The sequence below is a fragment of the Barbatula barbatula genome (assembly GCF_947034865.1).
Source record: "Barbatula barbatula genome assembly, chromosome: 21".
Lineage (NCBI taxonomy): Eukaryota > Metazoa > Chordata > Actinopteri > Cypriniformes > Nemacheilidae > Barbatula > Barbatula barbatula.
Window position 1 is genome coordinate 20274737 of NC_136784.1, and position 26578 is coordinate 20301314.

Consider the following 26578-nt stretch of genomic DNA (forward strand, 5'->3'; position numbering starts at 1 on the left):
TGAAATGAATTATTAATTGTATTGAAATCAATAAAGTTGAATCCACTCTTATTGTGAGAGTTTACTAACACAGATTTCTTAAAATAATGAGGTTTGTTTTTCCACAGGAAATGATATAGCATTCCATCGATTACTTTACATGTGGACTGCGCAGCATACGCAAGGCGAGACAGACCCTCGGCTTTAACAAGTAATCCCCCACCTGTCCCTCTGTAGCCAGCAGTTAAACCTTTTCTTTGTTTTAGATATAATTGGATTCAAATGTGTGGAACACCTGAGGTTTTCTAAAATGATCTGTATACACAAATATGTGACGCAAGTTTTAACAGCAACACCATTGATTGAAGAATCTGAACAGTTTTTAAGATTAGAAGCCTTGGGGAAGACCTAATGCTAAGGATATTTGCTGAGAGTCAACAAGAACAGGACAGTATCGTCTGCCATCATCTTTCCAATACTAATACATTGAAGATGACTCGCTTTGATGTATGAACTTAAAAATTGTGTTGCTATTAAAAATAGATCATCCCTGTCGTACGCTGAATGAAGAATCACGTCACTAATGATCACGTCAAACGAATGAATGAACATCTATTCTTTAATTGGTCAATAGTTATGTCAATCCAACATCGTGGACGGTTACTGGATCACCTAGCTGTCCCAAACATGTTCTCTGCGCTGATTGGACAGCAATCCGTTTCCTGTTCTGAAGCCGAATGATTTGACCATCGCTCGTCCAACAGCATTTCCTCAAGCAGTCAAGAGGCGGAACTATTTTATATTACACATACTGATTGGCAGCGCGCTCCAGAAGAGGCGGGTCATGTTAAGGAAATGAGCTTCCTCGTCTTTTTGTCAGCGAAACGGTGGTGCAGTATGGCGACTTAAAACATTCAATAAAGCGAATAAAACACAGCAAACGAACGCAGTTCCGTGCTTTCAGATGCGCCGTTAACGGATGGACGTGTCTGTGCATTTAACACGAATCCGCTGGATGTAAATTGCGATTTCTTTGTGTCTCGGTGCGGAGGAGACGCGCTAGTGTGAGGATGACTGCCGAGCTGCTGCTGTCGGATCTGGACAGTCGCTTCTGCGCTGATAACCTGCTGACCAGCGAGGACTGGGGTGAGTTCTCTCCATCCGCGTGTCGCTTCATGTGTGGAGCTGTGGTCACAGATCTGGCTGGAAACTCCAACGCTAAACTGATATGGATGGATGACGTCAGATCCCGGATGTACATGTTTACTGCCTGACGGAAAGATCATGTTAATGAACGCTTTCATCCAAGATAAGGATGTTTTGGGCCATGCAGTGTTGCCTTAGGTGTTAATATGCTGAAACACAATAAACAAACTATCGATTGAAACAGTAAATGCTGTCTGTGGGTTTCTATTGGTTCACAACCCCATTCGCTGCACACGTTACTGTGTCTTGTGTTTCATTTTCTTATCAAACATCAAATATCAAATGTTATTGTTTATGTAAATATTCCTTAACATGTTGTCTGTGATGTTTTGTGTTTCAGATGCATGCTTGTATCAGTATGAGGATATGGAGGAGGGTGAAGAGTCTCGGTTCATCAGAGAATTGAGATATGACACATCGGTATGTTACATTTACATTTATTCATTTGGCAGACGCTTTTATCCAAAGCGACTTACAAGTAGTTTTATACAGTGTCACATTACTGCAGAGCAATCAGGGGTAAGGTGTCTTACTCAAGGGCCCTTCAGTCATGACCTGCTGGTACTGAGATTAGAACCTTCTGATCACAAGCCCAACACTCTAACCACCAGGCCACAGCTGACCCCCATGTCCATATGATGTTCATCATATTACACACACACACACACACACACACAAGAACTTCACAAGAACACCGAGTCGAAAGAGATCTGGCTGACGGCAGCGTTTATAGATAATTAAAGCCACAATAGGGACGAATTTTGTTATGAAATCTCTGAAAACCACTTGCACAGTGTGATATATTCCATGCAGATGTGTACTTACACGATCCCGAGAATGTGCAAATCCAGAGAAATTCCTATTTAAACTAATGTCCCGTCCCTCGTCTCCCTTGTGTTTGTCTCATATCTGTGACTTAATATCCGCTGCTCCGCACGACCTTCAGTTTCCGGTTGTAGAAACTACACGCAAATGCAGAAGTGCTTATACAGCATCTGTTGTTCTGTTATTATGGATACACGATTTTTTTGTTTTTAAACGACGATTGAATAACTGTTTTAAACACGTAAAACTTTGCAGCGTAACGCTACCAAATCAATTGTATCCAATATCGTTTGGGGATTAACGTAGCTTTTCATTCCACTTTTCTTGCAAGCGATGACATAAAACAAGATTTATTCATTACATCGTCTGTGAACATGATGGGCGATCTCTATACGCCTCTGGATGGTGAAAACCACATGCCCACAATTCCACTCTCCAACATAACATAATATAGCTTCGCCTTGTTGTTTTGAAAGTGCGCCATCTAGCGCTCCAAATGTACATATTGTGGCTTTAAATGATTTAGAAATGAAAACGATCTTTTATTTTAGAAAAGAGCCACACTACAGTATCGAAAGAGTTCAGGGCTTATGTGCTTGAAATGAAATTTCCAATTGTGCTAACACATGCGCAAACTAAACTGAGCATGTTTTCCATGTTTTTCTCAGATGGACAGTGATCTTGTTCTTACTCTGGATCCTGATAACCCCACGTCACCCTGGAAAAACCTGGGCAACAACCTCGCAGGTATGAACTTGGAATGATGTTGATCATTTCAAAGGCCCCATGGCATCACATATTTACAAGAACTGTTTGTACCTTTGCACATCTTTGCATCTATAAACGCACGACACAGCCCTCAGGATGGAATGGTTTGAAAAAGTGCAGCGCATAAAGCTGGTTGAATTAACTTGAATATGACTAATATCTTTTTTTGACTAATATCGTGATGCAATCGTAAACTTAGTACCGTGTATCATATGGAGCTGTGAGCTGAGCGTATCGTCACATCCCTATATGTGTGTTTATTACATCCTCTGCTGTGTTACATGTTATATCTTGTGTTTATTTGTAGGTGAACCGTCAGTAGTGAAGGATATGACAGTAACACAGCCTCTCCCAGTAGACCTGTGTAAGTCACAGTCTGTTTATTTCATCAGGTTTTGCATGTGTCCAGCTAATAACATCTGCCTACAAACATTGAAATTATGTGACGTGAGAATTAGTGTTCACACAGTTATAAGAGCATTATTTAAATTGAAATACTACAGAGCAATGTAACCACATTTCTGTCCCTTTACTTCTTTCATGAGAGAGGTGTTCTTGTCAAGTAACCAGTGTAGTAGTAGTTCAGTGAAGACTATTACTCTTGTACATAGCGTGTGTAACGCTTTGTATATGTGTGTACATTGCAGTTTTCCAGGTGAAGACGGAACCTCCATCCCCCTCGTCGTCTCTGACCTCTGACAGCTCCATTACTTCCTTATCGGAACCTCAGGTACACACAGATGTGCGTGAAAAAGCTCTTCTTCATCCGGGACACACTGCCATTGTGCCACCTTACAGTCGACTATTGGTTATTCCTCTAGAACACACTTATATTCCAAAACATTTGTATTAGTCGATTGTCTGCTTATCAGTTTAGAAGTGTGTACACACCACGTTTGGCGCTTTACATTACATTGACAAATGAATGCTATTAAGCATGTTTATATGTTTATTTGTCTGAGGGTGTGAGAGTAACATGGTGGCTAAAAATGAGGAATATGCAATCCTACGTTTGCCAGATCTGTTGAGCGCATGCGCTGCATCCCTACGCCGTCTGTGCCCTTCTGACGGCATCCGCATCTGCTTCATTGCGTGTGGGACACAGAGCCCAGTTTTCTCACGGTGCGAACAGACAAACTTGGGTTCCTGCGACATTCCAAGAAGCTCAACCTGGCTTAACCCATTAAGAATTCAGCACAACTTAATAATGGGTATTAGTATTATGTACAGACATGCCGAAGAGCTTGAACGTGAACGGAAAGCATCAATAAAGGATCACAGGACAAAGTGTGAGAGGTTTGCATTCATGTTCGTGGCTTCTGCTTTTCTTCACATAAGATGCTTTATTATACGGTGTGTACAGAACATTAAGTGTTCTGGAATATCGCAGGAACATACGTTTGGTATTATTGTTGGGAAAACTGATCTCCGTCTTTATGAAGAAGGGCATGATGGTAAACAAAGGACAAACTGAGGCATGTTGTAGTGTTTAGGTACAGCTTTATATATATATATATAATAAACTATTTCTACATGTATTGAATATATGTATTTATTCCTATTGTTTGCGTTCTGTCCTCTGAGTTTTCTTTAGATTGTAAAGCCTGTTTGATTATTTCCACAGATATGATTTATTTTAAGTGCTTCAGTTTGCTGTACTTTTATGTATTCGTTAATTTACAAATTATTTTATATTCTCAAACGTGTGAATAGTCGACTAATGGCCTAAATGAACTCAAACAATCTCTATCCGAGGGCAGCCTTAGCATTGTGATTACATTATGTTCTCTCTTTGTAGCTGAAGTGATCGTATCACCAAATATTTTGGACCCGGTTTATACCTGTACTGCATTACCCTAGAATTGATGTTTATGGCTGGTGTCAAGGACTCATTTGTGTTTCTCTCAGATGACGGTGAAGAGCGAGAACCCCCCCACTCCTCCGTACATGTATGGAGACGTTCTGTCACCGCCACTGGCCAGCATGGAGGTGACTGTCGCAAGCATCATGCCACAGCATCAGGCTCCACAGGGCTGTATGTTAACCTTTATTTATACACCTTAATGATTTTTACTACAATGCTGAGTAGTCATGATCAAATGACACGCACTGCATGTGATGTGTATATTGTACATGTGGTAGGGAACACTCGGCACATCATGCTGTCTATAATGTGCTTTACGCAGAAAACATGAACACAGGCTTCAGGTCACACAAACAAAACATAAAACTGTGTTGCGCGGGTGGTCCGGTAGTCATTCATTCACACGCAGACTGACTGTTTTAAAGCATGTGGCACATTGATCTCACGCAGCACAGCCCCGCTTCACTTCCTGTCCACAGTTAAACTCAACAGCATTAACACTCAAACCACATGTCTTCACACTCACTGTTCCTAAAGCACATCACTGTTTCTCAGATGTTTAGCATGAGCGTGTGTCAGCATCCGTTTAGCTCTATCTGTTTAAAGTTCACAGCCTTGTTAAGCGTGTGTGCGTGTGAGAGAGAGAAATATACCTCACTCTAGTTTGGACACAGATAACATCTTTAGTGCTGATCAGGTGTGAAGTGAACGGACAGGACAAGCCACTCTTTCCAGTATAAACGACTTTTACTTTCCTGAGTAACATGATCCTGAAAGCTTGAGCGTTGATCTGATCTTCATCTGTTTCTCTGTCATGTTCATGTCCTGCTGTGATCCAGCAGTCTGCTCTTGTGCAGGATATGTCAACGATGAATAATTGTCCTCATTACATGACTTTGTTTCTTCTGGAACAGAAGGTGTTTTGCAGAGCGCCAGACTAAATTTGTTATACAGGGAGCACTGTAGCCTCTGACTTAACATTTTAGGAGCGCAAGCAAAAAGAGACACACCTTAAGGCCCGATCTACATTTCACATATAAAACACGTACAGAAACACGAGCTGCACTGTGTTCTCCTTTTTTCCAAAGCGCCTGGACTTTTCGCTCTCCTGGCGTCTTTCGTCGCTAAGCAACCATGGGCCACAATAGACGTTGAGACAATGAGGTATAAACAAAGGATATATGGATTATACTCACTGAAAACACCTTGCAATAACTTTTTTAGTTATGCTGTGATCCTCTGTGTCTCCATCTTCATTGAACTTGTCTCTATTGGCTGGTTGGTTCTTGTCACATGACATGCGGCTGGCTTTTCTGAAAAGCCAATGCGGTGCCGACGCTCCTGAAAGAGAGCGCACCACATGCGTGCAGTGACCGCGTCACCCCTATTTCAGCACGTGAAATGTTAATTGGCCCTTAATCAGCCTGCAATGTAATTCATTTGACTCCACAGAAATTGTGCTTGCCAAAAGGATATGCATTTCTCTTTACAGTGTTACACATTGAAACAAAACGGAAGGTCTCTTGTAATTACGTGTGAAAGATATTCACACAACACATGTAAATATAACGTCAAATAAAACGTAACAAGAGCATTCGCCTGGCGATCGTTCTTGCTGTGATGTGAAATGATCCAGCGCTGTCTGGAAGTAATCCACAGATAAATGACGTTTCCTGAACGGCAGTTTCGTTTGAAACGAACAAACAGCGGCTAATAATGTGTGTCAAAACTTGTCAATGACGATGTGGAATGTGCGCGTTTACAGCTGGAAACATCAGTGATGCGAGTGACCCGCGCAGTTTACTATCACACACAGCCTGCACGGATGGCGGCCTCGCGTTCTGCTCGTCTTCCACAAAATGCCACCATTCAGTCGCAGTCTGGAGCCCTGTTTTTCAGAAATGTCTCGTGGTTTTTGTTCACACGATGGAAGTCAATGGGGTTCAGTGTTGTTTGGACACCATCGTTCTTTGAAATAGCTTCTTTCGTTTTCTGGAGAAGGAAAGTCATACAGGTTTGGAATGATACTCCCTTTGAAATAAATACATGCTCAATTGGGATAATGGTGGTGGCCTAGTTAGCAAATAGTGAATGTAAATGATGTGTAAAACAAGCCTTGCACACATTGTTACGTTGCACAATTTACATAAGTTACACAAAATCATTTATGTTGTGTTTTATTTGAATACGTCATGAGTGTGATCATTGACTCGCTTGACCTCTGTCTCGGTACTGATGTGGCTTCTGAAGTAAAAGAAACAATAATAACATTTGTATATCTGGACTGTACACTATCAGGTATTGCAGGGTTGGCTTTAGGGGAGATTCATTCAATTTTGATGTTTATCTTTTGATTCAACAGTTCTTCCCTCATCAGCGACGTTAAAGGCCAGCAGCATTTTGAGCAGCAAACCTCTGATCCAGCCCAAACCTGTATGTGTGACCCAGAGCCCGAGTCCAGCTAAAGCTCTCATCCTACAGAGTGTCCCTGTACCGCCCATCGACCAGAACACAAAACCTGGTGAGCGACCTTGGAAACACTGTTGAAACTAAATCAAGCACCCAAAAGAAAAGATTTATTATACATATTTGAAAGTAAACAAAAGCATCACTCACCACTTTCTTTCTCAAATATTGATTGGTTTAAAGTCCGTCTTTACATTCGTGTGTTGACGCATTTCCGAGTGAAATCAAATTTTGAATGAGTAAACTAGTGGGCGTGGCTTTCGTCTTTGCTATTTGATTGGATGTATAAAAACAGCAGTTACATTTTGAAATGACTGACAGCTGAAGGGGAGGATTGAACGGATGCTCCGCCCAAAGCTATCTAACATGCGTCATTTAAGATGGATAGTCATTACAGGAAGAAAGTGCATTTTCAGATTTCTGAAGACTGCGAGGGTACACACATTTTAAAAAGAGAATGACCCACATTGATACACTATTTTTACAATAAACCCTGCAAAATATTGTCATTTTTTATTTCACTGCGATAATCTAAGAAATGAATCTATGACGTTGTGGGGCTTTGTTATATTTGGCAGATTACAGGATGAGGTGGTTAAAATTGAATGTTCAAGCACACAGCTATAGAAATATAGTACACGTTCTGAAGATGAACATGCAGTATTCTGTGTGTCTCCTGCAGTGGTTCTGTCTCAGTCGGTTTGTTTGGGTTCAGCTTCGTCTATTGTTAAAGTGGAGCCGTTACCCGCCAACATTCCTCACTGTACCAGTCCTTCAACACAACAACCCAACCAACCGTTTATCCCAGCATCCACCCTGCCTGCCAACGGCTGCAATGACGTTGACGTAAGTGTGCATCTCTCTCACGTGATCCTCACATTAATGGAGCGGTTCTCTCGCCATCATGCTAACCTTGGTGTGTATGACTTCCTGTAGCTAAACACAAACTTCTGTCTGTGCAAAGAATACATTTGCCATTATAAAACGGTCAGTTCTGGTCCTTGATTCTGATTGGTTGAGCGGAGATCTAAGCTGTTATAAAATACCCCGATATATAACGGCTGACCGCATTACCTAGAATCACTGCGCCACTCTTGTTACGTACAGCGAAATAATTGTCAAAATGTCCGATTTTGTGAAGAGATTGAAATGACAGACAAATTAGACCAATAACAAAGACGACACGCTGAAATTAATGAAAGAGAAATTGAAGACATTGAAAAGTCTAGAAATGAGATGAATACTCATAAACAGACACTGTGGTCTGTTCGTTGTTTTCAGTCCTGGTGTGATGAAAAAGGTATTGTAGTGAGGTAGGCGGGACAAGAGCCAGGACGCGAGTGCCTAACAACGCCCCTTAGCTGTTATAAAATGCACTGTAACCCACGGCTTCGCGAGGCTTATTGCTTTATTATACTACAGTATGTGGACAAATATACAGAATCATTATTGTATGGTAAAGAATGAAAACTATTTGATATAATTATAACTTTAACATAAATGTCCTTCGTCAGTTACCTACACATACATATTTTGTAAGTATATATTCTAATTATAACAGGCGATTTATACTTGTGCCACAACTTTTTGGCCTGTGCTACAAAACTTGAAACCTCTGCAAAAAAAGCTGAAAATAATGTCCCATTCTGGGTTGTTTTGCATTAGAATTTAGAGATGTTTAAATAAGTAATGTTTCCATCTCAGGTCAAGGTTCTGAAGAGACAGCAGCGAATGATCAAGAACCGTGAATCAGCCTGTCAGAGCCGGAAGAAGAAGAAAGAGTACCTGCAGAATCTGGAGGCTCAGCTCAGAGAGGCGCAGATGGAGAACGAGCAGCTGCGTAAAGAGAATCAGGCCCTGCGGCTGCGGCTCGCTGGGAAAGAGGTGAGTGGGAACTCCATCAGCCACTTCTACGTGATTATAAGCTGCGTCTCGGTTTGTGATGTTGTGTGTGTTGTGAGACAGGCGAGTGAATCGGGCAGCAATAAGAGAGCGGTGTGTGTAATGGGTTTGTTTCTCTTTATCACCTTCACCTTCGGCCCCGTCAGGTAAATACTACAGTAACAAACACACTATACTGATGTTGACAGATACAGAAGACTGATTTGGTTTGTGTCACATAGTCTCAAAGACAAAAGTCTGGACACTGGCATAGAGGACGCACCTGTACCGCTCACAGGGAGACACCTGCTAGAATTCCAGAACCCTCAAGAGTTGAACATGAAGCATCTGAGTGAGAGATCAGTAAAAGAGAAGATGGACGGAGAAGAACAAGAAGAACTGGACAAAGAGTCTGCAGAGTCGTATCAGTTCAGGTACATGACCGACCACACACGCACACACACTGTCGTACGCATGATCAGCCGTCTGACTGTCTGTTCTTACTGCAGGAATCAGAGTGGTGTGTTCAGCGACGTGAACGATCTGCTCCTGCAGGATTTAGATCGATACTTCTCTTCACCTGACTGCAGACAGTTCAATCGCTCCGAATCGCTCAGGTGAGCACGGGAATGTCATCCATATCACGTCCACATGCACGCTATGGTTTTCCTCTTGATGTCTTCATCCTGTTGATGTATTTCACAAACGCGTGCTGTTTCTTCTGGGTTGTGCTCCGTGTGTCAGGTTGGTGGATGAGTTGCGCGGATGGGTCCAAAGACATCAGGTCAACCGCAAGTCTGATGGAAAACGAAAGATCGCAAAGAAGACTAAAATCGCTCAGGTGTGTCGACACGAGCAAAATCACGTTTTGGACACAACCTTTTATTCTTTAGAGACTACATGTTGTAGGAGAACAGGAAAGTCATGAAAACTATGAAATTACATTTTCTTTATTACATAACTCTTATGAATGTTAAAGGGGTGCTTCACCCCAAAATGAAAAAGATGTCATCATTCGAGTTGCTCCTAATGTTTATAAATGTGTTTGTTCTGATGAACACAGAGAAAGATATTAAGAAGAATGCTCATAAGCAGACACATTTTGCCCCATTGACTCGCGCTAAGTTAATGCAACTGGGCCTAATTTTGTAACGGTTCTAATAACGTACTATATATTTACAAAAAGGTTAACATACAGCCACAGACATAAATAAACAGAATTGTGTTATTATAGGAAACTGCTGTCACTTGTGCTTTGTTATTGTTGAATTATACGCAACTAGTAAAATAATCTAATATAATGTGTTTTTCCCTTCCATCAGCAGAAAGCTCAGCAGAGGAAGACAAATATTTCCAGATACCTTCCAGTTCAGGCTCATCGTTCAATCGAAAGGTAACTTACAACTTCCAGCAGCCTTCAAGCAAACTTATTCCGAAGAGATATCAGAGAACCGATGGAGATTTGTCATTTGTTTGGGCTTTTAGTCAGTTGCAGGTGTTGCCAGGACCAGAGATCAGCTACAGTGATTTTCTCGATGCTATTGATCGGCGTGAGGACACTTTCTATGTGGTTTCGTTCAGACGGGTAAGTCCATCGATGAGTGTTTATATTGAAAACTGTAAAGAAACAATATAAAACGTGTTTATCCGTCTCTGCCTTTTGAAGGATCACCTGCTGCTGCCGGCCATCAGCCACAATAAAACAACAAGACCCAAAATGTCTCTGGTCATGCCCGCCATGGCCATCAACGGTGAGCGATGTAGTTGAGTTTAGCTTATAAGCAGGGGCGTCATGCACTTATTGTTTTTAGGGGGGCACAGTGTGCACAACACACAGAAACATGTCCTGTACGTACAAACACATTCAAAACATCTTTCCGATAATTAAATATCAACACTATCGGATTAATAAATGAATCTTCTTCCCTGTAAAATATTTTGGACATTTTAAGGTAAATGAATCAGTCCAGAGCCTCTATTTTACACAGTTTTGTGCTATAATAGTTATTAAGTCTTGTTTCCATACAAATGCACAAAAGTGAAAGCAAATTAAAACAAAGCAAAGTGGGGAATCTTTGATAAACTGCCTTTAATGCAGACTTATTATCCATTACAAAATTCCTTTCATTATGAAACAAACAAATATAATGCATTATAGAAAATAAAATAACAATTGAAGTGCATCTATTTCTTAATATGTGAGAAGTGTCAATTCTTTATGTATTATTTCATATATTTTACTGCATATGTTATACCACTCTCTGTTTTCCCAAATCTATATTAAATGATTTAATATATTATTGAAAGTTAATTTAGAGGAAAATATATTTTCTTTATGAGGATTGTCAGTCTGAAATTGAAATGTAACATAAAAGTGATTCACTTTAATAGATGCTACCTGTATGACAACCAGCAAGAGGTGTGTTCAGCATGTATGACATATGGCTTATTGCTCCCTGAACTCTGCTAAATGTAAATGTTCGACTGCGCAGATTACAAACGGCTGATTATGAAACCGCATCATTTTTGTCAATTCTTTGTACTCATCGCTTGTTTGTCTGTGTGCAGATTCTGTTTATAACTCATCTCAAGGCGGTTATGAGATGATGATGCAGGTGGACTGTGAGGTCATGGACACCAGGATTATCCCAATCAAATCCTCAGTAGTCCCGCCCTCTCTCAGAGACCCTCCCCCATCCCCGCCTCCTCACCATCACCACGGCAACCACACCTCCCTCCGCAGCAGAAACCACCATTCCCATGGTAATGGGGCGGCGAGGCGGAGGGGAGTGGGTTATTTCATCAGTCAGGGCGGATCTGTTTGAGAGGGTACCGTGACGGAGGATATACACTGTAAAAAGCTGAGAGTAGGAAAACGGGGGATTTTTTTAGGATACATGTACAGGGCTGCAGCACAGCCTTGATATTACAGTTGTGTAGCAAAAATATTGTAAATGTACCCTCACAACAGAATACACTCGAAGAAAGTTCACAATACAAACGTTTAAGCATCACTTTCTCCAGAATATCCAAAACAATTCATTGCACTTAATGCAGCGAGCACAGCATCTTCCTAAGGTGGGATGCATACGGATGTTTAGCCCCGGCCCCGTTCTTACTTTTATCCCGTATGCAATTCATCATCTACTGTCTTTTTTATACGTTCTATATTTGTTTACTTTTTACAGATTTTTATTAAGATTATTTAAATGAATGAAATTGAGTTAGATGTGTGTACTAAATTCATTTGTTGTAATTGTGTGTCTCGCCCATCACAGGCAGTCATCGAAACACACGTACTGTATATACTGTACTCTGCTTTAGTTTGTTTGCAAACTTCAAATCTCTAGTTTTCATAAAGTCCTTGGCCTTATGATGCACATGCTGTCCTGTTGTCAGATCTACATTATTTCGACACAGTAACTGACGGCACAGTTTCACAGTCACATGAACTGATGTTTGATATCCAGGAGCAGATTTGCAGTGTGAATGAAGGAGCTTGTGTGTGTGTGTGTGTGTGTAAATTAGCGTGTCATTGTAAGAATATTCCGTCTTTTTGCATGTTGTGGGTTTTTTAGGATTTTATGTTGAATGAATCTTTAAGGACACTTGAATGTGTCGCTGCTTGTCACAAACCACTATCATTTTAGTTCCCTTGTTTCGTGCTCTCGCTAGGGCTAACAGTGTAAAAAGATGAAATAGCAGATGTAATATGTCATCTATTGATGCAGTACTCGTCAATGTTTGACATCACTGATTTTGTTTCGTTTATCGTGCATTAATCGTTGGTCAATTTTTACCAATCAAATCCTATTTATGTTTGTAACTGATTTTAGATTTCACTGATCCAAATAATATCCTGTAGTCCTCTTGCCATCAGCTCTTTTATTGAAATGCTTTCATAAGTAAAGGGAACGTGTGGTTTGATGTAAATTTAGCATCTCGAGACTTTCCTGTGAAATGATGATGGGATGTTTACTTGTTTTGCATCCAAATCCTTTGTATTCATCGTGGCTTCTGTCAAACATTGCAGTAATGCAGCGAAAGCATATTCATCTGAAACATTCCCAGGATGCTCCCGTGCTTCTTGTTTTCTGTGATGGAGCAATGGTGTATGGACATTTAAACCTGCTTTTCTACTTTTTTATTTAAATGAGCTTCACAATAAAAACAGGTTCATTTTCTCTTACTGGCTGTTTAAAACGTTTGAGCTTCATTTGTAGAGAATAAGAAAATAAATCTGTTGAACACAACAGTGTATTGTGTCAGTGCGTGTTGTATATAGAGTAACCTGAACGTCTCTTTCAGCTGTGATGTGGTTTTGGCCTGAATATTTATGTTCTTTTGAGAAGTTTATGAATATTAACATTTTAAGATTACTCCGAGGACGAGGTGAAGTTTTCTGTTAACACATCTGATTGAGAACAACAAACCAAGGAACAAAAGAGCTTCCTAATTCCATGATACCTGTAACAGTTTGGACTATACATGTGCCAGACGACGTGACGGCTCTAGAAGAAAGTCGTACAAGTTTGGAATGACATAACTTTAACATCTCGTATACATGAATTGTATAGTAAGAACTGGCATTGTAGTCCGGACCCCCGACTACATCCATTCACATTAAGGATGTTATACGGTCAGATTAGGCAATGCAACAGCAGTTTGTGATATTCCTGCAGTTGTGGCCTTGACAAGTCGTGAAATAAAATCCCAAGTCTTGAGAGAGAGACCGAAACCAAATGCAGTCGAGACAAGACCAGTCTCCAGTATACTACAACACTATAAGCACCAGCATTGTGTAATGAGATTTATTTCTTGTGTATGTATGGGTTTTGATGGCATAGTGGCCACTAAACTTGGTTGGAGACCAACTGCCATCTTCCTACATTCTCTCGTCTTCCAAAGTCCACTCACGTAAAACAGATGAAGTGATCAATGGAGAACCTCCCGACTTCACTTTCATTTTCTATGCAGGTTAAATGATCCCTGCCCGACTGACCTCAGACCCTCTGAAAGCAGTTCTGTGTAAATGATATGCAGTGTCTAATTCCCTATGTTTGTTGTTATAGATCATACAATTTAGCATTTAGTTTTCCAAATGTGTTCAAACACATTATTATTCCACATTTTGCATCATTAATAACTTTAAATATTATTGAATCATTTTAATATAACATTGAAAAACTCCATAACGTTATTAATGCAATTGTTGCAAGGACTCAATAGAGACTGTGCTGTGAGATAGCTGATGTCCAGCAGAGGGCGGTCAGCAGACTGGATCAGTAGCATCCAAAAATATGTTATATAGAGCCAGAGGAAACCGAAGAACATTTCTCTTTCTCTCACGTTCTGTAGACAGATTCTTTTTTCCCAATGGGCAGTGAGTAAAACCTTGTCACCAACATTGTGCAAGTCTTGATTAGTCCAAACCCATGCTTCATACGTGAATGATGAATTTGCACATGGTTTATCTTAAAGGGATACTCCACCCAAAAAATAAAATGATGTCATGAATTGCTCACCATCTAGTTGTTCCAGACGTATAAATGTCTTTGTTGGGTTGAACACAAAGAGAGATATTTTGGAAAAATGTTAGCAACCAACAGTTCTGGAGTACCATTGACTGCCATAGTTTTTTAGTAAGAAGATATTTTGAGGAATGTAGGACAACAAACAGTTCTGGGGCACTTTTGACTAACATGGCGGTCAATGGTGTTTCAGAACTGTTGGTTGCTTACATTATGTCAGGGATAGTGTACAGACAGCCGGATGTTATCGTAGAAATGAGCCCCGACAGTGTGATCAGGATGTGAATCGGAGGGTCTTGTATCACACTGAAGGGGCTTATTTGTTGAATACAGCCGGCTGCTTGTATGTTATTGCGCTTATTACATGAATACTTGCCACATGAGAAAAAAACTGTCACCACACAGGCATGCATTTAAAGGTGCTTTTTAGGCATCATGGTAGCATTGAAATGACAGAAGTTAAATACCAGGTTAAAGTGAATTTGGTAGAATAGGTTCCCTTTCATTTAAACTACTGGAGCTACTCAATGAAGTAAATTAACAGGATGTAAGATTGTCTCCAACTACTCGATAGTCAAGAAAGGACTAATGGTCACACTGAGATGCTCTGAAATTAAAGGGACCCACCTGCAAAAAGAATGAAAATGTCATAATTGACTCACCATTGCGACGACAACCCTGGGACCGCCGTTCATCTTCAGAACACAAATGAAGTTACGGTAGTTTTGATGAGCTCCAAGAGCCATGTAACTGACAATCGGACACTTATAATTTGACTGATTTCTGCATCAGTCTCCAATGGGCCATGCTCTGCATGTGTGCACAGGAGCTGGCGTTTACAAGTTTACAGACGCAGGAGCCAGAATTCATGACGCATTCACTGTGGCGTGCACGCGTCGCTCTGGAGACTGACATGGAAATCAGGACATTTTTATCATTATCATCATTATTATTTTTGCTTTATTTTGCACAAAAAATATCATTGTTGCTTCATAATATTAAGGTTGAACCCCTGGAAGCACATCTTATACCTTATGCGCTCTGAATCTTATTTTGTGGTCCGAATATGAACAAGCCTGTGGAACCACTCGAAGATGAGTAAATTATCTTTGAGACAGATTTCTTTTGCAGGGGGTCCCTTTAAGTCATCAAGCTTCAAAACAGTCCATCACATGATTGCTGGATTTGGGATGAGCAACTTCATCTCCTCTTCTGCCTTCATCTCTGTAGTCTCCATACCCATCTACCCCCCTGGTCTCCAGTTCCACTGGCTCTGCCCTGGTTTCCCCAGTCCTGTCAACATCCTCTAGGTCACCTGGCCTGCCAGACGCACGGGTACTCCTCTTCTCCATGGTCCTGATCCCTCCTCTCCTTTTAAACCACTTTGAGTGCTGCCTATTATTATTTAAGAGCTATCACGGCAACAGCGTTTCCAAAAACCAGTCAGAAACTGCACATCTTGTCCAAAGACCATTTGGGCTTAATGTCAACAGGGTTTCACGGGGACTTTGGCTTGGATAGTCTGAGTGATGGAGACAGAGAAAAGGACACAGAAGGAAAGATGTGTGTGGGAGAAACCCTATAAAGTTTGTTATGATCAGAGATCAGGCTCCCGGTGAAGGTATGTGCAGCTGCAATGTAGATCAATAACAAAAACACATACAAACATGTGAATGTGACACAGATCATGAAGTAAAAAGGCACAATGGAGCTTTATGTTTTTAGACAGTCTGTTTTTGCTAACGGAGATCAATGCTGTAATTCTTACTGAAAATAGTGTGGATTTTCATATTGGTTTGTTCAAGTTAATGTCTCTCTCGTACCGTAGTTTTATTATAGTAGAAATGGTGTAGTCATGGCTTTAAGCCAGTTATAAAGCCTGATGACACCTTATTCAAAATGACAACATAACAAATACAAAATACAGGTTAAATTCAAGACACAAAATTAAAGAGTCAAGGAAAACGAACATTAGATCTGTGAAACAGAAGTAAACACAATCTCACTGGCTTGCCCAAATCCCTTCTGCTTCTTTCTGGCGCCTGTGCTGTTCCTTAATAGCTCTATAACCCCCAGACGGGAAATTATCTTTCTTCACTTCACAAGGCCATGAAAGCACTTCTGTAATCCATTAACAGTTTCTCACATCCATGGCTTTATGTGTCACCTATTGACCTCTGAGACAGTGCACAGAATCTTTAGAACCTGTTAAATTATTTGGCCTAGGCTCAACATGTACTGCACACTGTGTTCAATAGGTGAGAAGTTTCAACCCACATTCTTGTCATTCTCAGTTCGCTGTATTGTACCAACTGGGTAATGTTACTAATTGGCAAAATGGCTTTTAGGAACACTTGAGTTCCCTTTCTGTCGGTCTCACGACGCTGTGTCAAGACAGAATGGGGTTTGACTTGAGAACCTATCATCTAGGGCAGGGGTGGACGATTCATTTTCCCAAGGGGCCACATGAGAAACTGGCATGGTTGTAGAGGGCTGGAACAATACACTTAACTCAGTTCTGCCCATTATTACACGTTATGGGCCCTATTTTAACTATCTAAACACATGGTCTAAAGCGCACAGCGGAGGTGTACGCAGGGGTTAAGCAACGGGAAATCGGTCGGCGCACCTGGGCGAATGGTCTTAACGGGTTATCCCGATTATCTAATGATTAATTAGATAGTAGTTTTTTGGGGAGGAAAGTGCAGTAAACCAATCAGAGTCTCATCTCTTATTTCCTTTAAGAGCCAGTTGCTCTTGCGCCATGACGGATTCGCTATTTACACGGCGGAATATGCAAGAGCAAAGACTGGACGCTTCTTCAGACAGGAGAAGACCATCTACAGGACAACCCGTATTGTTATCTTTATCTGCACAATAATAATCTTTTACATTGTAATTTTTTATATTTGGTATGTTTGTGTGTCCCTCTGTCTAGTAAAGTGAAAGAGCGCTGTGGACCCGCCCAGAGGAGCATTTTCTAGTAACGCGCTCTTAATTGAAAAAGAAAAAAAAATAAGTACCTCAAAATTGCAACGGGTCAACAATGCGCCTAAAAACACCTCTTTTTTTAGACCATCAAACCCACGGGTGCACAAATGAGCGCAAATGCATTTTCTATTTGAACAACGCGGCGCAGGACGGGAACATGAGAACTTAGTCGGGAAAAAACACTTGCGCCGGGTGTGCGATAGGGTCCTATATTTTTACAGATAACTGTACGGACTGTCACACTGTCACGTCACATGCATGGACGTACAGTAAGTTTCACATGTACATGTTTAAATACTTCAGATGAGCCTCCAGCTTGAGTTTTTTAGTTCACCCAAAAATTCTGCCATTTTTTACTCACTCTCAAGTTGTCTTCATTTTTTTTTATTTCGTTGTTATGTGAAACACAAAGAACTACTTTGATATGGTACCTATTGGTGCCTCAGAACTGTTTAGTTTCCTACATTCTCCTTATATCTTTCTTTGCTTTCAACAAAGCAAATCATTTTATACAGTTTTAGAGCAACTTGAGTGTAAGTAAATGATGACAGAATTTTGGGTCAACTATCGCTTTAAAGAGGTCGTAATTTCCATGGGGACGCACGCATCATGCTTGTCACGTGACACACCGCAACAACAGCTCTGTACAGTATGATTGATGTGTTGCTTATTCTTATTTATTCAAAATATTCACTTGTAAACTGTATCAGATATGATATTCCATGTCTCAAATATATTTTAGTCAATGTATTTGGTCTTCTAAAGACATTTGACCATTATCTTTGAAAACACGTGATGGGCGACGCTACGTCGGTTGATTGCACTGCATTTCACATAATCTGAGCTGTCAGATCTTACAACATGTTAAATGTATCACTGACGTCACAGACATGACATGAAAGTAGTTTGGCAAGAACATGAAGAGAGTGAACTTTATAGTTACCCATAACATTACATGTGATTCTGACATGAATAAAACACCCTGTCAAATAACATTTGAAATTATGCTTATTGCCACATTTATAAACATCATGTATATTTTATGAACTATAAATGTATTGTTTTGCTAGAACTTTTGTCAATGTAAATTTTTGTATTTAGCAGTTGATCAAGTGATATGTTAAGCATATCGTGATCGTATGCTCCAGTGATCAGCCCTAGACTGATAAAACCGGTGTGATTGAACGCATTAATGGGTTAAAAACCAGTTGCCTTTAAAAATAAACCAGTGCAGTTGCGTTTGCCTTCTGATTTACCAACCACCTCACGCGGGCCGGTCAGGGAGAACCAGCGGGGCAGATGTGGCTTATTGTGTGGCGTATTTAACACTCAGATGTTCCTGGGGTCACTTCACTTGCCCGCTTCAGCATCAGAGTCCGGTTCCCTAGAGTGCGTGGCACAATGGCATAAGGCATGTTAACATAAAGGCTCTAACTAAGACTACGACTGTGACAAAGACTAAGAACAGTAAATATCCAAAACGAGGTACCTGCCGGAAAGGCAGCATGAGAAATCAAAGCTGGACAATAAACTGATGGCCTGGATAGTCTACAGGTGAACAGAGTGACGAGGTGATGAGAAACCGGTGATGGAGAGAGCCTGGAGGGGAGAAACGAGGGCGGGGCAAATTACGTCATAGACACAGAGCGCATGGCAAACTGTCAAAACAACGAGCACATTCTGGGACAAAGTGACTCGAAGCGGAGAGGGTCACAAATATTATGCCGTAGTAACACACAAAAAGTATTATAATAAGTATATTTTTTAACTATTGCTAACATATCAGCTAACATGCGATCTTAAACACATCACATGCTTATATATATATGCTATATAATAATGTGATGTGCTTTTAACACAAAGTTTATTGTATAGATAAACATATATTTATTTAGGTCCTGTTAACCAAGCCTTTATCACTTGAGGTAAACGAAGAAACTATGTAAATCTGGTGTGGAATGCCACAAGGATCAGTTCCAGTCCCCTTTCCATCCTTTTCCCATGCACATAACAAAAAATTAATTTCAAAGTCTGAAATTCAACCACTCAGCAAACATTGCAACTGAAGAAAACCTGATACCAATGTGAAGAGCACATGGCACCAATAGAAATAAAAGGCCATGTGCTCACAATAAAATAAAAAAACGAGACCCAGAGTTCAGATCCTCACATCAAAGATAAACCCCAATCTAATAACTAATGTGTGTGTAAGTGCGGCTGATTATGCATTATGCAGTTTGGAGTGGAAACAAGCAGATTGAGGAAGTCCATGCTTGTGCTTTGCTCTTAGTGTATTTTTCTCTTAGCTTGTGTGAAATGGCCTTTTCCTAACTTCTTGCGGGAAGGTAATTATTAAACGATATTTATAAGTAATCGTAACTCCTTGCTTACTTATTTTTGGGTGATTTTTGGTTTAGTTTTTTCCTCCTGTTTGTAATAACAGGGAGGTTAGACTGTGTTGTTTTGTAAATTTTACAAGATCCAAAATGTAATGTAAATGTAAACATGAGCATAACTGTGGCGAGCAGGGTGGGACAAGAGCCGTGAGGGAACGGTCACTCGCGTCATTGATATAAAAAATATGTTTTTTAATGGTAGCAATTTTATTTCTGATATCTGATATAAGATTTTAAACATGTAAGAAATAATTATTGATATCTGAAATTGAAAACGTTATTTCTGATATCAAAAATGTGAATGATTAAAAGCCAATTCGGCTATCATGATCATGTCACACAGCACTGGACGGTAAACCCCCTAACATGGCTTTTTTATGAAATCTAGTTTATGTTCTATACACTGTAATATTCAAGCAAAATACACATTGTGAAAGTGCTTTACAAATAATATTAAACTGACCCATGAGGCCCATCATGTATCATAGTTTAAATTTTGAAAAAAATAACTGTGTGTGTCAACATCAACAACATGTTTGGATGTCCATTAAACAAAAGTAGAAGCTTAGCTGAAAACATGGTGCATTTTGTCTACCTTTGCTTACTGCTTAAACATGTTCAACCTTAGAACCACAGGTAAACGCTTATGCACAAGGTCGTGTTCAGTGCAAACAGCTGTATCATGTTAATGTTGCTTGCCTCGAGAGGGTTTTCGCTTCACAAAGAGTAGAGATCATGCTTGGTCTATCATTTTATATTCAGCACCCAGAATAGGACAGACATTCACCTGGAATCCATGAACCTGACAGTTGTGTTTCAGGGGACGGGTCTTTGTGCAGTCATGTGTCCACTATTAAAAGGGTTTCCCTCCAGGACCAGATGTTCTGCAGTGATGTCCTTGACAGCTGTTCTGAAATATGCATTTATAATCTAACCCAGACAGACACCCACATCAGAAAGAGGTTACAGATTTATACACACACTGAGACATAAACCAAACACACGCAACTTTGTTTTAAGTCATTGATTATGGCAATGGCACTGACAAACGGACCTGGTCTGTGTATGATCAATCATTTGAAAATATGAAACAATACATCACAGAATATTTTATAACATTAAACAGTTTAATATACATCATGTACAGCATTACACTAACATATGTCAATTGATAACTCTACATTCTTTACATATCTAAGAAATTCGACTTAATCAAACACAAAATTGATGAAAAATGTAGAAAACATTGTGGTAGACATGAGGTTGTTACTTCAGTAAATGAGAGACATATTGTGTCACGAGCACGCCAGACTCCATCCAATCACAAGTACCACGCGCAACGTTACCTGAATACTAATCACCCACACCTGCAAATCATCATCACCTCATCACCATCAGCATTTAAACCCCACACTAACCTCCAGTCACTGTCCGATCTCGTTTGTATTGCACAAGCCCCAAGAACTCTACCGCACAACGTACCTGGTTCACGAGTTCGCCCCCGCAAATTCTGGCTGCAGGTAATTAGGATTTATGCGTATTTGGCGTACTGTCCGGGGAGAGGGCTCCGGGCTCCGGGCTCTGAGCTCCCGTCTGAGCCCGGAGCGCTCCCCCTTTTACCGGGAAGGGAGCCCAGAGCCCGGACCGAGCCCGAGCCCTGAGCGCCTATCCCCCCCCGGCTGCCAGAGGCAGGGGCGAAAAGGGGGGAGAGGAGTCGGGGTGGTGGTGGGATGCGAAGTCGGACGAGATGATTGAGGTGAGGAGCTTCTTATATTTATATGTGTTCAGCTGACGCTGGTTGGATAATTAGTCTGATTATCGATTATGTGCTCGGTGTGCGGTAATTTGCCAGGGCTACTCCCGAACTTTGTTTATTAAACATCATTTCACGAGTTCGCCCCCGCAAATTCTGGCTGCAGGTAATTAGGATTTATGCGTATTTGGCGTACTGTCCGGGGAGAGGGCTCCGGGCTCCGGGCTCTGAGCTCCCGTCTGAGCCCGGAGCGCTCCCCCTTTTACCGGGAAGGGAGCCCAGAGCCCGGACCGAGCCCGAGCCCTGAGCGCCTATCCCCCCCAAAAATTGCGGACGGCGCCGGACAGTGCACGGTGCTGGGCCCTGATGACCCCCAAAAGATGCAGAAATCCTGTGGACCGCGGCCGGCGCTTCGGCTGGGCGGGTTGGGTAGGACGGTTGAGATTTCTTGGCATGGCCTGCGGCAGTTTCCGGGAAGCGAGCGGAGGTTTAGAAGCGATGGGTGCTCGGCGATATTGGTGTCGAGTGTGAGATTCCTGTAGTGCTGAAAGCGCTGGTTCCTGAGGCTGTTATCACTGCGTGCTCTGTGCGCTGGCTCCTGGGGCTGGCGCTACGGTAAGGCCAGCACCCTTGAGTGACCAATGCGCGATGTGTGACCAATGCACATGGATGACTTGGGCCCTTGTGCGATCAATGCTCGTTGCGTGACCAATGCAAGAGTGTGACTGGGAACCCTGTGCGACCGATGCGCATTGCGTGACCAATGCACGTAGGTAGCTTGGGCCCTTGTGCGACCGATGCGCGTTGCGTGACCAATGTACGAGTGTGACTGGGGCCCTTGTGCGGCCAATGCGCGTTGCGTGACCAATGCACGAGTGTGACTGGGACCCTGGTGCGACCAATGCGCGTTGCGTGACCAATGCACGAGTGTGACTGGGGCCCTTGTGCGACCAATGCGCGTTGCGTGACCAATGCACGAGTGTGACTGGGGCCCTTGTGCGACCAATGCGCGTTGCGTGACCGATGCACGAGTGTGACTGGGACCCTTGTGCGACCAATGCGCGTTGCGTGACCAATGCACGAGTGTGACTGGGACCCTTGTGCGACCAATGCGCGTTGCGTGACCAATGCACGAGTGTGACTGGGACCCTTGTGCGACCAATGCGCGTTGCGTGACCAATGCACGAGTGTGACTGGGACCCTTGTGCGACCAATGCGCGTTGCGTGACCAATGCACGAGTGTGACTGGGAACCTTGTGCGACCAATGCGCATTGCGTGACCAATGCACGGGTGTGACTGGGGCCCTTGTGCGACCAATGCGCGTTGCGTGACCAATGCACGAGTGTAACTGGGACCCTTGTGCGACCAATGCGCGTTGCGTGACCAATGCACGAGTGTGACTGGGGCCCTTGTGCGACCAATGCGCGTTGCGTGACCAATGCACGAGTGTGAAACTGGAGGGAGCGAGCTGCCGAATTGCGGAGGGGAGGGTGCTTGGGGGGGTGAGCCCTGGGCGGAATGCCTATGTGAGTTGGCTGACGAGGGTTCGGTGGGATTCTCTGATGTGTGCGTGATCCGACCGGATGTAAGTTTTGAAGGCCTCGGAAGACCAGCGCCCGAGTGCCTGGATTTGGGGTTGTGAGAGTCCCTTCTGGGCGGCAGTGGTGGCGGCGCCTATCCGGAAGGAGTGGGTGGAGAACTGGCCTGCGTCTACGCCTGATAGTTGAAGGACGGCTCGGAGGTGTTTCTGAAAACTAAATCTGGTGAAGGGGCGGTTGGAGTCGTCGGCGAAAAGGGGTTCGAGGGGAGAGCGGATCTGGGAGTGCCTGAGGCGTAGATAGGCCAGGAGGGTCTGGTAGGGTTGAATGGGTGACGGGAGGTTGAATATGTAAATGTGGTGGCCCTCCTTTGCTTGATCGGATTTGCTTTGTTTTATAAGGAATGAGATGGTGTCATTGTCTAGCACTGTGAGGTCTGAAAAGGTGGGGTGGATCTTATGGTTGAAAATGGAGGAGCTGAGAAATTCTGAGCCGCGTAGGAAGCCGAAAAAAGCCAGGATAAACATTGCGTCTAGTGTGCGCGCTATATGGGTTGAGAGGTAGCCTTTGCGGAGAGTTGTGATGCACTTGGTGAGAATTTCGAGTGTGAGGGGTTTCCTGGCGTCTGGGGTGGTGGGGTGTGTTCTATGGATGCTTTTAATCAGTAGAGCGAGCTGGGGGGCATTTATGGCGGGGGATGGCAGGCCGAATATCAATTTGTGGAAGAATTGAATTCCACTTAAATAGCCCTTAATAGAGGTGATTTGGAGTTTTTTGTTAATATTGAGGTGGGATACGAAGGAGGATACGGTGAGGAGGGAGAAATCTGGAAACGGAAGATTGTATGAATTGTGGAAGAGTTTGAAGCATTTCCAAGCCGTAAGGTAGGACTGCAGGGTCCTGGGGGACACGGCCTGCAGGATGCTGTTGAGGGAGGAGTCTAGGAGGGATCTCAGAGGGTGGTTCATGGGAATATTAATTCCGAATAGGGAGGCACTGGTGTGGGTACCGGGTCCGCGGAAGGCGCCAGCCGTCTGAATTTCTGCAATGAGAAGCGGGAAAGGGAATCAGCGATTTGGTTTTTTGCCCCGGGTACGTGTGTAGCGGTAATGATGAACTGGGCGCACGCGGAAATCCAAACTAGCCTTCTTATGAGCGGGGTGAGCGCGGAGGACTGGGAACGCCCCTTGTTAATGCAGTATACTGTCGCCTCGTTATCGCAATGTACCATGATGCTGGCCGATGCCCATTCTCCTCCCCATAAGTATGCGGCGACGACTAAGGGGTATAATTCAAAGAGCGCAGAGGATTGGAGATGTTGGGGTAGGTCTGTGAGTTGGGTGGGCCATGTCGATGCGAACCAGCGCCCTCGGTAATAACCTCCGAAGCCGACTGATGGAGCGGCATCTGTATAGAGCTGGGTATCGATAGGATGGGAAATCGCGTCGTTGTAGAAAAAAGACATGCCGTTCCATTGGGCTAGGAAGGATATCCACAGGTTGAGTTCGTTTGTGCATGGTTGATCTAATAAAATCTGATCCTCTAATGCTTGGACGGAGGAGGCGAGTTTGAGTAGATGGGAGACGAAGGGGCGACCCTGCGGGATGATGCGCATGGCGAAGTTTAGGTGGCCGAGCGCAGAGAGGAGCTCGCGTTTTGAGCATTTAGGGTTATTTCGGAGATGCGTGGCGATCAGGGTTATGCGGTCGATTTTTTCTTTAGGGAGGGAGGCTTGGAACTTAACTGAGTCTAGTTTAATGCCCAGGAATTCGATACTGGTGTCGGGACCCGCGGTTTTGTCCTGGGCGAGGGGGACTCCTAGGTCTGAGAAGACCTTTTGGACAGTTATCAGGTGCGCGGCGGGAATGGCGTTGGGAGGCGAAACTATCAGAAAATCGTCTAATAGGTGGATGATGTAGGGGATCGAGTAATTGTTCAGGAGAATCCAGCAAATTGCTTCTGAAAGGGTGTCAAATATCTTGGGGCTGCTTCTACAGCCGAAGGTGAGGCGGACGGAGAAGTAGAATTTTCCGCGCCAGTGTATGCCGAATAAGTGCCAGAAGTCTGGGTGGATCGGCATAACTTTGAAGGCGGACGTAATGTCTACTTTCGCCAACCAGGCTCCGCGGCCTGCTTTTTTAATGAGAGTTATTGCTTGATCGACGTCGTGGTAATTCATGGAAAATTCTTCGGGCGGGATGAGGCTGTTTATGCTCGGGAACGGGGATTTGTGGGGGGAGGAAAGGTCAATGATTAAGCGTTTTTTGCCAGAGAATTTCCGGGTTGCTATGCCGATTGGGCTGACGCGGTATCGATTGAACGGGGGTAGCGTGAAAGGACCAATCATAAATTTTGAGTTGACCTCCTTTAAGACCAGACTGTCGACGGTGTCCGGCTCGGCGAGCGCAGATTGGAGATTAGGGCATATGTTATTGAATTGAAGAGGGGTTCCGACGCCTGGGTCGAAGCCGTGCGTGAGGCCTGAGAGCAAGTATTCTGTAAATGCGGGGTCTGGGTGGTGCCGCAGTTCTACTGAAAGGCGGAGCACATTAACAGACGACAATGAATAGTGTTTGGAGTTTTTATTGTTAGATTTGAAGACAGGACAAATAAGGCGGGCGTGCGCGCCGCCGCAAAAGCTGCAAACATGGAGGAAACGGCAGCGCTGTCTAACGCATCTATTGGAGTTGAAGGATAAACAGACACTGGTGTTTGGATGTTGGGCGGGAATACGGCGAAGGGAAGCTGGAGCTGAGGATTGATGGTGCGGGACGTAGCTTGTTGATTTGGGATGGGTGTTGGCGGAATGCGGAGGGGAGGGAGGGTGGACTAAGGGGCATGCGTTTGTGGCGTGGGAGGATGATCTGCACACCGCGCAGGAGATATTGGGGCAGTTTAGAAAAACGCGGTTGTGCAGGTCTGTATCCAGTGCTCCCCAGTACGGGCACTGGTTCCAATGAGCTACGCGGATTGAGCATTTGGCTGAGAACAACTTATGGTATGTGTAGAAATGGGAACCTCCGTAAGAAAGCGCGAGCTCCGCGATTATAGCAAGGTAATCGCTGAGCTCGCGTCTCCTGTGTGGCTGAGCTGAGCATATGACCTCGGTGAAGCGATTGAAGGCGATTGTGAATTCAGTGAACGAGAGTATACGGGATGAGTGTTGTGCTGGGTGTTTGAGTGTGACTGAGAACAGACCGCAGTCGATTTCGCGGTCCGGGGCGGGCGGGGGGAGAATGGAGAGAAGAGACGCTAGGTCGAAATCCGCACCTGACAGGATCTGTGCTCTGAGGGCGTTGGAGACTGGAGGTGGTTCCCGGACTGGTGCGTTGAGCGGGGCTGGCATTTGGTTAGCCGTCAGAAGGGAGAAGGAAGACCG

General features: G+C 43.2%; 1 protein-coding gene across 4 annotated transcripts; it reads left to right on the forward strand.

The window, feature by feature from the left end:
* Window positions 1-711: 711 nt before the first annotated feature.
* On the forward strand, window positions 712-13244 carry atf6b (activating transcription factor 6 beta). Of its 4 annotated transcripts, none has more exons than XM_079484030.1 (17): window positions 712-1125; window positions 1526-1605; window positions 2679-2757; window positions 3086-3142; window positions 3426-3508; window positions 4687-4813; window positions 7005-7163; window positions 7791-7954; window positions 8813-8992; window positions 9074-9156; window positions 9232-9423; window positions 9499-9606; window positions 9734-9830; window positions 10315-10382; window positions 10475-10574; window positions 10656-10740; window positions 11558-13244. In XM_079484030.1, the coding sequence occupies exons 1-17, from the start codon at window positions 1050-1052 to the stop codon at window positions 11812-11814; spliced, it is 1995 nt and encodes a 664-aa protein (XP_079340156.1). In that variant the 5' UTR covers window positions 712-1049; the 3' UTR covers window positions 11815-13244. The 4 variants fall into 4 exon arrangements, with proteins under 4 accessions (XP_079340156.1, XP_079340155.1, XP_079340154.1 ...); XM_079484029.1 differs by having other exon boundaries at window positions 746-1125; window positions 10312-10382; XM_079484028.1 differs by having other exon boundaries at window positions 803-1125; window positions 3426-3520.
* The last annotated feature ends 13334 nt before the right edge of the window (window positions 13245-26578 follow it).